Source organism: Martes martes (genome assembly GCF_963455335.1).
Source record: "Martes martes genome assembly, chromosome: 3".
NCBI classification, from domain to species: Eukaryota; Metazoa; Chordata; class Mammalia; order Carnivora; family Mustelidae; genus Martes; species Martes martes.
In genome coordinates, this window is record NC_137890.1 from 71,999,906 (window position 1) to 72,016,499 (window position 16,594).

The 16,594-nt window shown below is 36.3% G+C and overlaps 1 protein-coding gene across 3 annotated transcripts in view; it reads right to left on the reverse strand.

The window, feature by feature from the left end:
• The window catches only part of USPL1 (ubiquitin specific peptidase like 1), a 34,381-nt gene that overhangs the window by 17,308 nt on the left and 479 nt on the right, over nucleotides 1-16,594 (reverse strand). The window contains exons 2-5 of one of the 3 annotated variants that reach the window (XM_080798091.1): nucleotides 13,696-13,861; nucleotides 13,044-13,172; nucleotides 5,658-6,294; nucleotides 1,169-1,282 (exon numbers count right to left, since the gene is read on the reverse strand). In XM_080798091.1, the coding sequence (XP_080654217.1) occupies nucleotides 1,169-1,282; nucleotides 5,658-6,294; nucleotides 13,044-13,172; nucleotides 13,696-13,794 (979 nt within the window). In that variant the 5' untranslated portion in view covers nucleotides 13,795-13,861. The remainder of the gene's footprint in view (nucleotides 1-1,168; nucleotides 1,283-5,657; nucleotides 6,295-13,043; nucleotides 13,173-13,695; nucleotides 13,862-16,594) is intronic. The other 2 variants (XM_080798092.1, XM_080798093.1) reach the window with 2 other exon arrangements.

The window sequence follows — 16,594 nt, forward strand, 5'->3', positions numbered from 1 at the left end:
ATTACACTTTGTTAAAAAGGAAAAAAAAGAATATTCATCCCATCTGAGATCCTACCTGATGATAATAAATGAGAACAGTCCTTTAGACCTAAAGGAGACAATACCAAAGATCTGGCATATGGAAATTCATTTATTATTTTAAGAACAGAATAAACATATAGGAAGGAGTTCATGGAAAACAAATAAAACCAGGGAACAGCACAGTGGGACAAAGATACTACCACGCAAAAAAGATGCTGCTTCCAGATACACATCTGAATCTGATGAAATAAATCTTCTGAGGGAAAAATTAGAAGGCACTGATATTTTATGTAATTCAATATGGGTTAATATATTTAATAGAGATATTACATATTCTTTACTACGACACAGTATTAACAGAAGAGTCAATACAACAATAACAAGAAATAAAACAAAAAGACACTACCCATAAAAAAAAATCACCAATGACTCTTTTTTGCAACAGTGAAAAAATTTCAAAAGCCCCAGGACTCTAGTGCCCTAGCTCTACTCTGCTCCAAGGCCAAAAGCCAAATCACAGAGAACAAAGCAGGTCTCATTCTTCTGCCCTTTTTAAAAGTAAGCAAGCTTTCCCAAAAGGTCATCAGTATATTTCTCCTTGTTTTTTACCGACGAAAATTGTGCCGTACGTCTATTCCTAAACTAATCACCAGCAAGGGAAGTCTAATTACTATGGTTGACCTACATCAGAGATTCTCAACCCTGTCCATCCTTAAGAATCACACAGGGACTTCTGAAAATTGCTGATACCTGACTCCATCCCTGAGATTCATATTTAATAGATCCCATGCACTTTTCAACTCCCTAGGTGCTTTATAATGCACAGTCAAGGTTGAAGGCACTGAATTAGTCTATAGGGGGAAAGTATTGGAAATGCGACCCATGGTGTCCACCCAAGTATCCACCTGCTTCCGAGAAATGCATCCATTTTCAAGGATATAAACAACAAGACTGTATGTTTATATAGAAACAACAACCCTGTCCACCAATGATTTAACCAGTGGTAAGCTCCTAAATGAAACTACACAGATTCTCTCTCCCAAGAATCTAATCACCCAAACTAATAAAACAGTATTATATTTTCTTATGATGTAAATATTTCTTTATGGTAGATGAGTAATACAGTTAAATTATACAAATTACTTACCTAATGTGCATCTAAGCTGAGGCTGAAGCCTCATGAAAATTTCATCTCTGACTTCATTCAGACAGGACTCTATCTTTGCAAGTATTTCTGAAGTAAGTTTTTTACAATCTCCATCTAAAAATGAAATAGATTATCAATTTCTTATCAATCTGTCTTTCCACAGAAAATTAAGATATTACCAAGAATGAAAGTTCATTAGTCAAAAAATTTAGCAGAGACAAAATGAAAACCACAAAATTTCCTTAATTCTTACTCCTCTCTCTGTGCTATACCATACATTGCCCTAATATTCCTTCAGCCCAGTATCATCTGTCCTGACTGCAGGAGCCAGTATCACTGTGCTTGACTAAAGCTCAGTAAAAGCCTTTCTCATCCAAATAATCACAGGCCTAGCAAGAGAGCGATGCTTTCAGACATTCTGCCTATCTCTGAAACAGCTGAAGCTATGTCTTTACATGTGATTATTACTCATGCTAGAAACAACATCTACTCATTTATTTCTATTACTTCTATTACTTCACATGAATTTGCTTCATTAAAAACTTTGCAGACTAGTTATTACACTCCACCTAAATCGGAGTTTTACTAACAATTCTCCTAATGCTGGATAATTAAGTTGTTTCTTTTTTCACTCTTTTTTTTTTTTTAAAGATTTATTTATTTGACAGAGAGAAACACAGGGAGAGAGGGAACACAAGCAGGGGGAGCGGGAGAGAGAGAAGCAGGCTTTCCACTGAGCAGGGAGCCCGATGTGGGGTTCAATCCCAGGACCCTGGTATCATGACCTGAGCTGAAGGCAGACACTTAACGACTGAGCCACCCAGGTGCCCCCTCTTTTTTCACTCTTATAAATACTATCATGACAAACATCTTTTGGGCACATACCCATCCATGTTTTTCTTCATTTCTTTAGGGTTAAAGTCCTCAAAATAGAATTATTATGTCAGAAAACCAGCCCCCGTATGTATCTGACTCTAGTTATTCTTTTTTTTTTTTTTAAGATTTTATTTATTCATTTGACAGAGATCACAAATAGGCAGAGAGACAGGCAGAGAGAGAGGAGGAAGCAGGCTCCCTGCTGAGCAAAGAGCCCAATGCCAGGCTCCATCCCAGGTTCTCGAGACCACGACCTGAGCCAAAGGCAGCGGCTTAACCCACTGAACCACCCAGGCGCCCCATGACTCTAGTTATTCTTAAGCTACAAAAGATTTCACCAAAATCTCTTACAAATAATTCATATAGCCTGATCATACTGCTGATATGTTTTACTATGAAAGTATCTGGATTCTCCTACAATATGAAGCAATAACCAGAATTTTTCTTTAACCACGCCAAGAAAAAAAACAACTTAAAAGTCAACTTACTAAATGCAATTACAACCACATTATAAAAAATATAATTATTATTTAAAAATTAGTATGATTGAATATGTAATATTGGTGAAATAGAGAGAATTAAGAGTATACTTACTGAGTAACATATAGAACTGCAGAAACATTTCAATGTACACCCAAAACTAATACAACACTGTATGTTAATTATGGTTCTATTAAAAAAAAACAAAAAATAAAGTGGCTATGCTTTATAAAATATATAATTAAAATTAATTCAACATTCAAGTCAAAATCTGAACATGAAATATACTCTTCTGTAATCATCAACTGAACTGTCACCTAACTCAGTATTGGGTTCCTATAATTACAGAGTACAAGAATACAGTGAAGAAAAGGCAAAGACAAAAATGCTTGTAAAAAAATGAATTTAAAATTTGCAAAAAATTCAATCTCAAAAAAATTCAAGTTGAAAAAGTATTTCTTATCTAACAAAATTATAACTTTTAAAATGTTTATACTCAAAGATGATCTGAGTGCTCTGGGATGTTTTCTTCTACATATGAAAATGGTGATCTAACTCTTCAGTAAAGCCATTTACAAAGACTCTTTATATTCAAATTTTAATATCCCCTCTAAGATATAATTGGCAATGGATGGATTAAAAGGATATGTGGATTATCTGTCATGGTGTTTATTCATAATTGTAAAAAATAATAAGCAGCCTGAATGGTCAACAATGGGGAAAAATGTCTAACAATTATATAAAACACGGCATGACCAAAGACAAGTGAAATAAAGGTGAGGATTCTTATACTACCAGACAGCAATAACCCTGGTAATTAAAACAGTGTGGTGCTGACACAGAGACAGATAAAGTGACCAAGAAAACAAAACTGAGAGTTAAAAAACAGCTGCACACATATATGGAAGACTATGTAACAAAGGTGGCCTGGCAGATCAGTTGAAGAAAAATGTGGAGTTAGGAGCTAGGAAAAACTGGCTAGGTAAATGGGGAAAAAGGGGATGATTATCACACACAAAAATTAACTTGAGCTGAATTAAAATTCAATGTCAACAACAAAACTTTGACTTTTCAGTGAAAATATGGATTCTGATCTTGGAAAAGGAAAGATTCCTTTTAAATGTCAGAAGTATTACTAGCTACAAAAGGAAAGATTAGCAATTTCTGTACATCAAAGGTATCTTTAAAAAAGTAAATACACAAGATACAATTTAGCAACACACGTGACATAAAGATAGCAACAAAGACATAGAAACTCAAATAAGGTAAGACACAAACAGGCATTTCACAAAAGAGGAAACATGATCAATTTATGTTTGAAGAGCTGTCCAACCTCTTTAAAATGTGAGAAAGGCAGAGAGGTGGGTGGGGGACGGGTTAAATAGGCAAGGAGACTAGGGAGTACACTTGTGAGGAGTAGCAGGTGCTGTATGAACTGCTGAATCACTATACTGTAGACACCTGAACCTAATGTAACACTGTGTTAACTGAATTAAAAACGAAATAAAGTGAAATAAAATAAAATAAAACAAAACAAAATAAAATAAAATTTGGGAAAGGCAAATCAAGACCATAAACCATTTTACATCATTCAAAAAGCAAAACTCTCCAAGTGTGAAAATAACCAAGGGAGAATATATCAGGAAGATCTCTCACATATTGCTAATGGGAGTAGTGATGGTATCTTGTAAATCTGAACTTAGAGCCTATGATTTAAGATATATTTATCTGAGGGGCGCCTGGGTGGCTCAGTGGGTTAAAGCCTCTGCCTTCGGCTCAGGTCATGATCCCAGGTTCCTGGGATCGAGCCCCGCGTCGGGCTCTCTGCTCAGCGGGGAGCCTGCTTCCTCCCCTCTCTCTCTCTGCCTGCCTCTCTGCCTACTTGTGATCTATGTCTGTCAAATAAAGAAATAAAAAAAAAAAAAAGATATATTTATCTGAGAGAGAGAGAGAGCGCACACACACACACACAAGTGGGGGGGGGGGCGGGAGAGAAAAATCTCAAGCAGACTCTATGCTGAGTGTGGACCCTGACACAAAGCTTCACCCCATGACTGTGAGATGATAACCTGCGCCAAAATCAAGTTGAATGCTTAACTGACCCACATGCCCCAGAGTCTATGATTTGATTCCATTTCTATGGTATACCCAAGAAAAACTCTCTATTTGAGCCCAGGAATAGTCACAGCTACACTATTTATAATGGCAAAAAAACCAACTCAATGATAGGTAAATAAATATACTGATACATTTACAAAATGGACATCTTTAGCAATGAAAAATAATGAAGCACCAATACAAGCAGCTTCACAGATCAATCTTTATAAAAAGAAAATAGAACGGGGCACCTGGGTGGCTCAGTCAGTTAAGCAGCTGCCTTCAGCTCAGGTTCATGATCACGGGGTCCTGGGATCAAGTCCTACATCAGGCTCAAGGAGTTTGCTTCTCCCTTTTCCTCTTCTATTCCCCCTCCTTACAGTCTCTCTAATAAATAAATAAATCTTTAAAAAAAAAAAAAAAGGAAAGAAGAAAAGGAAGACATTCTGTACAATATCCTTTTTACTAAGTTCAAAACAAACTAAAGTAGGAATATATTGTTTAGTAATACATATGCAAAACAATTTCAAAAAAGAAGAAATGATAAAACACATTTCAGGTTAATAATTACTTTTGGCAGGAGAGATGGAAGATGGGATGGTGCGGAACACATAAGTAGATTAAGTTATTGGAAATACTTTAATTATTTTGGGTTGGGAGGTGGATTCATAGGTATCCCATTTTCTAAGAAAAAAATCATATATATCCCTCATTGTGAATCAAGATTTTTGGGAAGCTGTAGCTGAGTGATTTGTGTCTGTATATTTTCCACATGTTATGAGACAAAACTGTTCCAAAATTAACTTCTTTTTTTAAGATTTTACTTACTTGTCAGAGAGAGCACGCACACACAGGCAGGGGGAGTGGCATGCAGAGGGAGAAGCAGTCTCACTGCTGAGCAAGGAGCATGATGCGGGCCTCAATTCCGGGACCCAAGGATTATGAACTGAGCCAGCAGAGGCTTAACCGACTGAACCACCCAGGCATGCCTGAACATTAACTTTTTTATAAGTAAGAGAAATAAATTATTACCAACCTTTAATTCCATCCAACTGATTGGTGTGCAGAAGTTTATTGGCTTGATCATACTTCATAAACAACTGCCAGAACACAGAGTTCGCATTAGAGCACCGGTCAGTCACAGTATTTTTTAACCCTTCCAAGTGCACCAATGCTGACAAAATACAATCTAACCAACAGAGAGCATTAGCATTTTTCCACTGGACACATAAAGACTGGCAGAGCGATGTACATTTGCTCTCCAATGCCATTTCCAGTTCAGATGTGCATCCTTCATTCTGAGGAGAAATCCCTCCAGTTTCAGAAACATCAACTGTAGTAGGATATTCTTCAGCAGCCATGTCAATACCAGCCTCCAAAATCTCATTCTGTTCCAAGGAATCAGCAGTCCTAACTGGGTCCTGTGGACCACTGTGTGGTAAATCAGGTAATTGAGACGAGGTTTCATCATATGCTTCTCCATCATCTTTGCTGTTCAAAACTTGTTCACCAACGACGTGATTTTTAGTCTTTTTGGTATTTGCTAAAGGAGGTGAATCTTTATAGTTGGTTTCTGAGAACTTCCTTTTTTGAGGCTTATTTGTAGTATGACAATCTTCCAAATCAGGAGAAATTAAGTTACTAAGGGATTTAGAGCCCAAAGGATAGATGCACTAGAAAGAAAAAAGAAAATGTTAAAAACTACAAAATATTCAAATAAAGCTCAAGTTTTATATTACAATTTCTGTCATGAAAAATACACATAAAATTTTAGCATCAGTACAACTGTACCAATCTAAATTTAAAGGCTAGAAATAAACCACTATTAAATCAAAATTTTGGCCCCCCAAGGTATAATTTTCTCTAGTTAATCTGAACAATCGAGGGTTTAATCAGATCCACACTAGAGGAAGCTGACAAGGAAAACATACATACTTCTGTTTTAATAAAAACCTAATGTTGAGTAAGTTAACAAATTTCAACAATTTAAGGAAACATTCTATGATGAGTGTTATTTGTTTTGGGACAGGTATATTGTATAACATTAAAAACCGGAAAAGTATTTTCATTTTCGGGGTGAAGCATTTTCAAATAAAAAAAATATGCATTAGTAATTTCTGTGTTTAATTTAAAAACTGAATATTAATCTGAGAGCACATAAGCGTTACCAATTTTACATCCTTACTGGATCTAAGAGTCAAACTGGCTGAATTTTAACAACTTCATCAAATTTTATTACGTATTAAAACAACTCCAGCCAAATATCACAAGTGTAGACAAATGACCGAAATAATCAATTTTCCCCAAGTTTGAAACCTAGGAAAATATTTTAAAAGACAAATCTAATATACTATGTGTCCTCATTTAAAATAAATGCCTACTTCTACACAAACATGGTAACTGCTACTTTGATGGCCTCTTATGAACTAAAGAACTACCCCTCCTGCTATTCATGCCCTGGTAGTATCAGTCCTGTGCTGCACCACTCTTGGCTTAGCCATGGGACCAGCTATGATGGGATGCTCACAAGCACAATGCATGTGGAAGCCTGATAAGCACAGGCTCATTAGGCTAGTCCTTTGGAGCCTTCCTTCTGGAATACTCCTTGAAGGTCCCATCCATTATACTGTGAGGAGCCCAAGTAGCCTCACAGAGAGACCCTCATGGAAAAGAACTGAGATCCTGGCCGACTGCCTGAGCAGAGTTCCCAGTTGGCAGCTAGCACCAACTGCCAGCTATGTGGACATTTAGGTTTCCTGGCTGACAGCAGGTGATGTATAAGAACTACCTGCGCAACCCACAGAATCATGAGGAATACTAAGTCAAGCCATTAAGCTTTTTTTTTAGTCATTAGCTTGTAAACAACAGATACTGAAATGCACTAAGTCCTCTTTACAAGTACAGCTTCTTCTATACAAATGAACACTATGCTCATAATATTGTACTTACGAAATTCTTTAGTTTAATAGGTAAGTTCTGGATTCTTCTCACTGTTACCAACTAGGAATGCACTCACCAACTAACAACTTGACCCTCAACTGTACACCTTGAGATTATTTCCTAAATCCTACCAATGTCAGAAAATAGAGAACACTTTAAAACAGCAATAATTTTGTATTCATAGTCATAGACAGGCATATACTCCAAAAAAATGAAAGCGAGACCTCAAAGAGATATTTGCACCCCAGTATCCACTGCAGCATAATTCACAACACCCTAGAGGTGAAAGCAACCTGAACATCCATGAATGGACAAATGGATAAAGAAAATGTGGTAGATACATACAATGAAATATTATTCAGCCTTAAAAAGTAAGGAAATCTGTTCACTAGCTATAACATGTATAAATATTGAGGACATTATGCTAAATAAAATGTTAGTCACAAAAGGGAAATACGGTATGACTCTACTTATATGAGGTACCTAGAGTAGTCAAATTCATAGAGACCAGAAGTAGAATGGTGGTCCCAAAGCACGGGCAAAGGGGGAAAACAGGAGCTGTTATTCAGTGGGTACAAAATTTGAGTTTTTCATGATGAGAAAGTTCAAGAGGTCTATTGCATAATAATGTGAATACACCTAACACACCTAAACTGTACACTTACAAATGATTAAGATGGTAAATGTCATGTCTTTTTTTTTTTACAATTAAAATTTTTTAAAAAACAAAAACATAAAAAAGCTTTACTGATCTCAGAGTCAAGATCATGATGTGCATCTCCTACCAGCACCCCTCCTTAATTAAAATCAATAAACAAAATGGGCCCTGGAGCTGTAAAATTTAGTGGTCTCGATGGTTTTCTCCTACATTATTTGCAAATGTCTCAACTAACTTTTCTATCTATAATTTGTGCTCCAGTCGTAGGGCCAGTTTAAAGTACAATTTGTTCTTGTCCCATTTTATCCCTCTTATAAATCAGTGCTTTCAGATTTTTATCTCTTTATACGTCGACTTTAGTTTCTACTTTATATTTATAATGAACTTGCCATTTCTGTTACCAGAAGTTTAGCTTATCTTTAAAAAAAAGGGAAAATCATAAATGATACTACAGAGTATTAATTTTTCCATCTAGCCCAACCATGCAAGAGCATTTAAAATCTTAGGTTGAAAAAATCTAATGCTCCCTCTTTCACTGATTTTTTGAGCAGCTCAAATACATTCCTGTTTTCCTATAAAACAGAAAAAGGAAAACACTGCACATTACCTTGTATTTGGGAAATTATCTGTAAGGTATGCCAAAAACAAACTATAAAAATACTTACAAAAAATTAAATAGTTTACATTCATTTTACAAATGAAGAAAACCAAGAAAATGAATGTCTTCTCTGACGACTTAACTAAATACTTAAGAGCCTTATAAATTTCATGCTTTAAAAAAAACACCTAAATAAATGTTCCAATAAAAGACTACAATGGAATACTCAAGGAAAAAAAAAGATAAAACTCCCTACAGTTTGAAAAAACTTGAATTTCAATTTATTAATTTGGAAGCAGAGTTTGAATCTTAGTGCTTTTTTCAAATCAAGAAACTTCTGATTAAGAGGGTTTTCCCATGTGATTCTTTGCAATTTGGCAAGTGAAAGCAGAATGTTCAGTGGACTTAAAATTTTACAATAAAAATATTAACAAATTAACAAACTGATTCAAAGGTCTTAAAGACCAGGGATCAGCAAACTTTACCTGTAAAAGGCCAGATAAGTGGGCTAGTTCAGGTCTCTGTCATAACTACTTAAGTCTGCCACTATAATACAAAAGCAGCCATTGACAATGAAAAAATGATTGTGTATGGCTACATTCCAATAATACTTTTTTTGGACGCTGAAATTTGAAATTCATATAATTTTAATATATTACAAAATAGCATTCTTTTCCTTTTTGCCTAGTAATTTAAAAATGTAACTAACAGGGTGCCTGCCTCAGTCATCAAGCTTCTGTCTTCTGCTCAGGTCATAATCCCAGGGTGCTGGGATCCAGTCACATATCAGGATCCCTACTCAGCAGGAAGCCTGCTTCTTCCTCTCCTACTTCCCCCAGCTTGTGCTCCCTCTCTTGCTGTCTCTGTCAAATAAATAAAATCTTTAAAAATAAATAATCAAATAAAAACTTAACTATTGTTCTTAGCCTGTGGGTGTCATACAGAGTTTGCTGATTCCTGGTGTAAACCAACCTACTTCATAAAATACACGGGGCTCTTACTGAATAGAACACTTCCTAAAAATTAGATGAAAAATTACAGTTCTTTTTTTTAATCTGCAAAGCATATACTTCAAATTCTTGGTTATTTATTTTTTTCCTCATCACTTTAAAAAAAATGCTTCAAAACTAAAAATGCAAATAATACCTCTAACTTTAATAGTTAAAAGCTAATGTCCTAAGGACAGGGACTTCTTTATTATGGCAGTCCATGGTGAAAGAACCCTACTGAAATACTATACATTGTTTGGAAGCGGGAAAAATATAATAGTTTTTTTTCTAGAAAGATTTCTCTTTCCTATGGTCACCATTCTACAACTTTGATCTGAGCTAATGAGTAAACACCCTATACAGTCTGCTGTTAGGATAAGCTGTCAAACATCCTAACATCAAGCCCTCTCGCTGTTCCATAGAGCCCACTGTCTGCTTCAAGGGTAGCTCTTCAGCAATTCTGTAACACTTTTCCCCTCTCCACTGGATATAATCAGCATACAAACATGCTGTTATTTTTTCCAACTTAAAAATTTCCTCCTCCAGGTACCACCTCACATCTGTATTTCTCAGTTCTTCCTCTCTAATTTTCTGTAACTCACTCCAGCCAGGCTTTCCTTTATCACGAACACTTCACCCAAAATATTCTCATCAAGGTTCTCAACGACACCCACAACACTCTACCCAGTGGTGAATTGAGTCGTCATTCTCCTTGAGCTGAAAGTAAATAATTTGACTTCCAGAACAAAATACTCTTCCCTTTCCGGGTTTACTCCTACCTCACTATCCAATTCTTCTCTTACTCCTTTCCTGGTTCCACTTCATCTCCCCAATCTCTTAATGCAGGAGTGTAACAGGGCTTAGTCCTTGGATTGCCACCAATACTTTTAGGTAAACTTATCCCCTTTCATGGTTCAATTATCTACATGCTGATGACTCCCAAATTACCTCTCACTAACCTCACTCTCTACCTAATACCAGACACATAGATGCAACCACTTATTCCATATACCCTCAAGTACCAGATGGCTGTCTCAAGCTTGACTGGTCCTGGCCTATCTTCCCCCCAAATCTTCCTCTTCCCAAAGTCTTTCTCATCTTAGTAACAGGCAACTCCATTCTTCCAATTATGCAAGCCAAAAATCTGGGAATCATTCTTGATTCCCTGCACTCCTACTATGCATCCCAATCTTTCAGCAAATCCTCTTTGGCTCTACTTCCAAATTACATAGATAATCCAACCACATCTTACCACCTTAGCCACTATTTGCTCCCCAAGGAATATTCTAAGTGTCTTTCAACTAGTCTCCCTACTTCAGGTCCTGCCCATTATAATATATACTCTCAAGAGAGAAGCCACAGTGAACCTTTTAATATTTAAATCACATTATGACACTCCCTGTTATGGCTCTTCATTTCAGCCACAGTAAAAGCCAGAGACTTTACAATAGCCTCTAAAACCCTACTTGGTCCAGTCCCTTTCCCATTATTTTTCTAACCCATCTTCTATTACTCCGCTTTACTTAACTCAGATCCAGCTCTGCTAGTTTCCTTGCAGTAGAACAAACATGCACAGGCAACCTTTACTGGCTCAGGGCCTTGTACCTGCTACTCTCCCTGCCTGGAATGCTTGTCTATCTGAAATCCACATGGCTTGTTTTTCATCCCTTTCAGGTTTCTGCTCAAATGTCACTCTCTCAATGAAGAGATCCCTTCGCCACTCTATTTAAAATTGATAACTACCCACTCCCTAACACTCCAGTCCCTGGGCTTTATTTTTCATTACCTCATACACAAAAAATGTAACTTACTTACTGATTTTTCTTCCCTCTAGAACATAACCACCTTTTTTAAAAAAAAAAAAAGATTTTTATTTATTTGGCAGAGAGAGAGAAAGCATGCATACAAGCACAAATACAAGCAGGGGGAGTGGCAGGCAGAGGGAAAGGGAGAAGCAGGCTTCCTGCTGAGCAGAGAGGTGGACCTGGAACTCCATCTCAGGACCATGCCTAAGCCTAAGGCACACACTGAACCAACTGAGCCACCCAGGTGCTCCCATAACCACCTTCTCGAGGGTAAGGTTATTTTTTGCTTTATACATTGTATCCTAGCCTTTGGAACATTGCCAACATGATGACACTCAAAAAAAAATATTATTGAATAAACGCAAAAGGAAACTTATTTCTACTTGTAGGAATGACTGGGATTTTCTTCAAGTTACACTCAGGAAAATTATCTATCACTATCAGTGTTGATTTAGTTTAGTATTTTGCAAACTTGGCCAATCATCAGACTCATCCCTAAGAGTTACAAGACTATATAATTCTGGGTTAAGTCTACTGAACTGGCATCTGGGGGTGATACCCAAAAATTTTTTAAAAGTACTCCACGTGATTCTGATGAACTGCGAGTTTACTTGGAATGAAACATACCTGAAATTACAAGACTGTATCCCAATTACAGTTCTGCAAAATTTATGAAGATCTTATGCTCCTAAACTCTGATTTCTTATTCAAAATGGAAATATCTACTTCGCCAAGTTTTGAGAACTAAACATACATATAAAAGTTTCATAAACTGTCAAATACAATAAAATGAGGAGTATTATGAAGTTTAATGAGCTCCTATATAAAAGTTGTGCCACTGTGGGTGCCTGGGAGGCTCGGTCAGTTAAGTGACTTCAGGTTAGGTCATAATCTTGGGTTCCTGGGATCTGAGCCCTGAGTAGGGGCTCCCTGATCAGCAGGGAGTCCACTTCTCCCACCCCCACAACTTGTGCTCTCTCTTGCACATGCGTACTCTCTCTCACTCTCAAAATTTTTTAAAAAAATTTGTAGCCCTGGATACACTGGATATTTAGATTCTTAAGTATATAATAGTTAGAGATTAATAACTTTTCCAGTAAGTTCCGAAGTTTATAAATCAAAGAGATGAAAGGATAACCACTACATACCAACAACTAACAAGGACCCCAACAAGGTTAAAAAAAAAAAATCCATCTTGAAATGTATTTTCTCCTCTCACAAGTCTAATGATAATAAAAACAAGTATCTTCATGCAATAACTTGGGGAAAATAACAAAATATTTAAAACTGTATACCAGACAGATCTAGAAACTCTGGTTATCTATGTATTAAAAATGTACACTCTAAAAATTACACAATGAGTACAAATTTAAACACTGAAGAAAAAAGCAAAAAGCTAAAACCTTAATACTATCTAAGATTAATACTTTACCTGCAGATCCTCACACAAAAAGATAGATTCTTGAAAACTAATTCGGTAAGTCTTTAAGGCTTTTAACTTTCCCTTCTCTCTACAAGCAGGGCAATACCCATCTGACGGGACTTTAGCTGAATCATAATTCTAAAAAAGAAATAAAGTAAATTAAAATATAGACATTCCTAGATTGCATCAAATTACAAAAAGTTATATGGAAAAGTAACCCAGAAAAAAAATACAATTTTCACCTGGAAGTGTCCTGGCTAGATATTTTAAACATGGCAAATAAAAGAAATGCATATAGGCTTTAAATACAACTATTATTCCAAAAAGAATATATTACAGTTTTAAATATTAAATTTTAAGTTTTAAAAATAGCATCAGTTTTATTTGCAAGAAAAAAAGTAATGTCAGCTGCCAGGGAAAATGTATGTTTCATATTTTCAGAGAATAATAAACCACAAGGTCTATGTTTTATTTCTACTTTCACATATCAATAAAACACAGAGAGGTAAATACATTAAAATAATCTTTCGCCATTGCTGTAAGATTTCCGTGGAAGTTATAGTTTTTTAAAAGTTAATTGGTAAAATTAAAACCAAATTTCAGTCTCAAAAAAGAAGGAAAGAACCAACTTTGCACTGAGGCAAAAAATAAGTTCACTAACTTTTCCCAAATACCCCACCATGTGGAGTGAAGATATCCCTATATCAGTCCCTGGTCCAATCACTGGCAAACCATTTCCAATCTTCGGGGAATCCATCATTCCGAGTCATTGGCTAATTTATGTCACTTGAAACATGTCAATATCACTAAGGATTTTTCAATGAACCCTGGAAAAAAAAAAGTCAATAGACAATTAAATAAAAGTCCTATTTACTTTGAAAAAGAGCTATGCTATCTTATAAGATGCATATATATTACGTATATTTTGAAACTGTATGTCCCAAAATAAACATATTCTAAAATTGTGAGCTTGAAGCAAAAACAAATTACCTATATTTACTTCTAATCCTAGTAAATTTGTTGGAAGAGGGCAGATTGGCAACAGGACCAAGTTTGACTCATTTGTAAGCAAATTAATTAAAACTTGTAATAGAAATAAGCTATTAAGTAACAAATTATACTGACCAGAGTTTAAAAACCTAGGTTTTTAGGGTCTATGCATAATCTGAAACAAGCATGTCAGCATCATACTAAGAATACATTTTATAGACGCCAGATCTATTATGCCATCGCTTGACAGCGACAAAAGAACCCCATACATTTTTACTGCTCAACCACCAAGGTCATCAAGAGAATTATGCTATTTTTTTAAAATTTCCAACACTATGCTATTTTATAATGAACAAACTATATCACACAAAAATATAAACACTATCATGGTACAAATTACACATGTAACAAGCTTGTTTTGAGTTTAAGTCCATAGAACAGAATCACATTCAGTAAAGTCAAAATTATAAGTCTAGAGCTCAGTACGAGGGAAAATTAATTATTAAGAGTAGTTTAGATATGGATTTAAAATATAGGGAAACCAGATACAAAAGACCTTAAAGCAGAGTAAATCACCACTTAGTAGGGAGGCTGTAAAATAACTTCAAGCAAACGTCTTTCCCAAATCTATGAATTTCTATGACTACCACCTCCTGGGAAACTGCGGCTTACAGATTCACTTTAAAAACCAGTTATGCTATTCTATTCCAGATGTATAAACTTTACACATCTTTTAAGCCATGGAATAATTTCAAAAATAAAAACGCTTCTAAGAAAAGTGTAAGTGAATCTCAAACTCCTGAAAAAATACTGCTAAGGCAGGATTTCTGAACTACAGCACTACAGACATTTTGGACCAGAAAATTCTTCATTTTGAGGACTGTCTTGCACATTGTAGGATGTTTAGCAGCATCACTGACTTCTACCTACTAGATAGTGAGTGAGTGCCATGGGCACAACCCAGCTGTGACAACCAAAAGTCTCCAGACATTGCCAAATGACCAGGGGAAGCAAAACTGCCTCACTGAGAACCACTCCTTTTTTTTTTTGGTTTTTGTTTGTTTGTTTGTTTGTTTTTTACAAAAATAAGCCTGATGATAACTTTTACTTCTTCAGCTCCTCAAAGAACACCAAATTTCTTATTTTTGGCTGGCTCTATTTATAATATACTTACAAAAGAGAACTATACAGGAAAGAGTCAAACTGCTTATGGTTCCAGAGTAGCTAAAAGCATGGGTTTTACAACTGCACATGTGGGCTCAGAAATTTTTAACACTGCTTTGTACTAAGAATTAAATACAACAATACACGTAAAATGCTTAACACCTGAACAGGCAGTAAATTTTAACTACTATTCATTCAGTGCTAATTTTATACTTCACTCTACGTACACAATACGCTGTACATCTTGTATTATTCTGCAGTATTCTCAAAAGAAAAACTGGAGCCCTATATAACCTGAGTAAGATGTTTTTGATGACAATTTCCATCTGCTGGAGGGATCTAAAAAACTTTCTTGGCCTGTTTTTTTTTTCTCTCTCTCTCAATTATATAAGTAAAACATAAGCCTTCAAATCTGCTCTGATCCTGATCCCAGCAGCCAACATTTCAGTGGGAAAAGCAGATAGGTTGGTGATGGAAATTCAAATATGCAAAACCCCACAAAAGAAAATTCATTAAAAAAAAAAATACAAGAGGTGAGCTATCCAGGTCCTTCAAAACACTAGCTTTGTCTTCTATACAAACCCTGGGGTGATTCTTACAATGTGCCTTCAACGCTCATCTTCATTGTTCTCCCTACCAACATAACCTGCTCCTTTTTATTGCATCTGACCTATATTTTGGTATCTTCATCCTTCCAAACACACACACAAGAAAATCTGAGTGGTCCTCGAAATTTTCACTTCCACTTCTTCATGCAGTAAAAGTCACCAAATTCTGTGGACAGTTCTTTGGAAGCCTCAAATCCCCACCTCTCCATCCCATCTCAATTCTGTAACACCGCCAAAGTGACGCTTGCACAAAATGAATTTTAAGCTGAGACAGCTCAGCTTAAAATCACCTGTTTACTCCAACCCGATTACAGTAAAGTCCAAACACCTCAGTACGGACCTGAAAATAATATATGACCTAAAGCTCACTATACTTGAGAACAACCTGGCTTTTCAATCTTACCCTCCTCTACTCCACTTCACCCTCAGCACCTTTCTTCTGACGCCCTCTTTTCAGTACTTCTGGGAGTCACTGATACTCCCGGACCCCGAATGTGAATTACTTAGCCCCATACGAACACAGTTACAGCACAATGAATGTGTAAAGGTTGCCCTGGGAATGACGAAAAATATGCAGTTAAGCTGTTTCACAGTCCCGCGTGCACTGTGGGGAAACCCACAGAACCAGCTGCTCCGAGAAGAGCCTTAAACCCATTTTGAATTTGCCCTCCAAGACCAAGGGGGCTCAGCACATGAATTACCAAAGGTACGACCAGAGCGAACTTAAAGCCGAGGAATGGGGCGGCTTTGGGTGCCCAGCCCCGCCTGGTTCCAAACCCAGCCCTCCAGAATTACAGA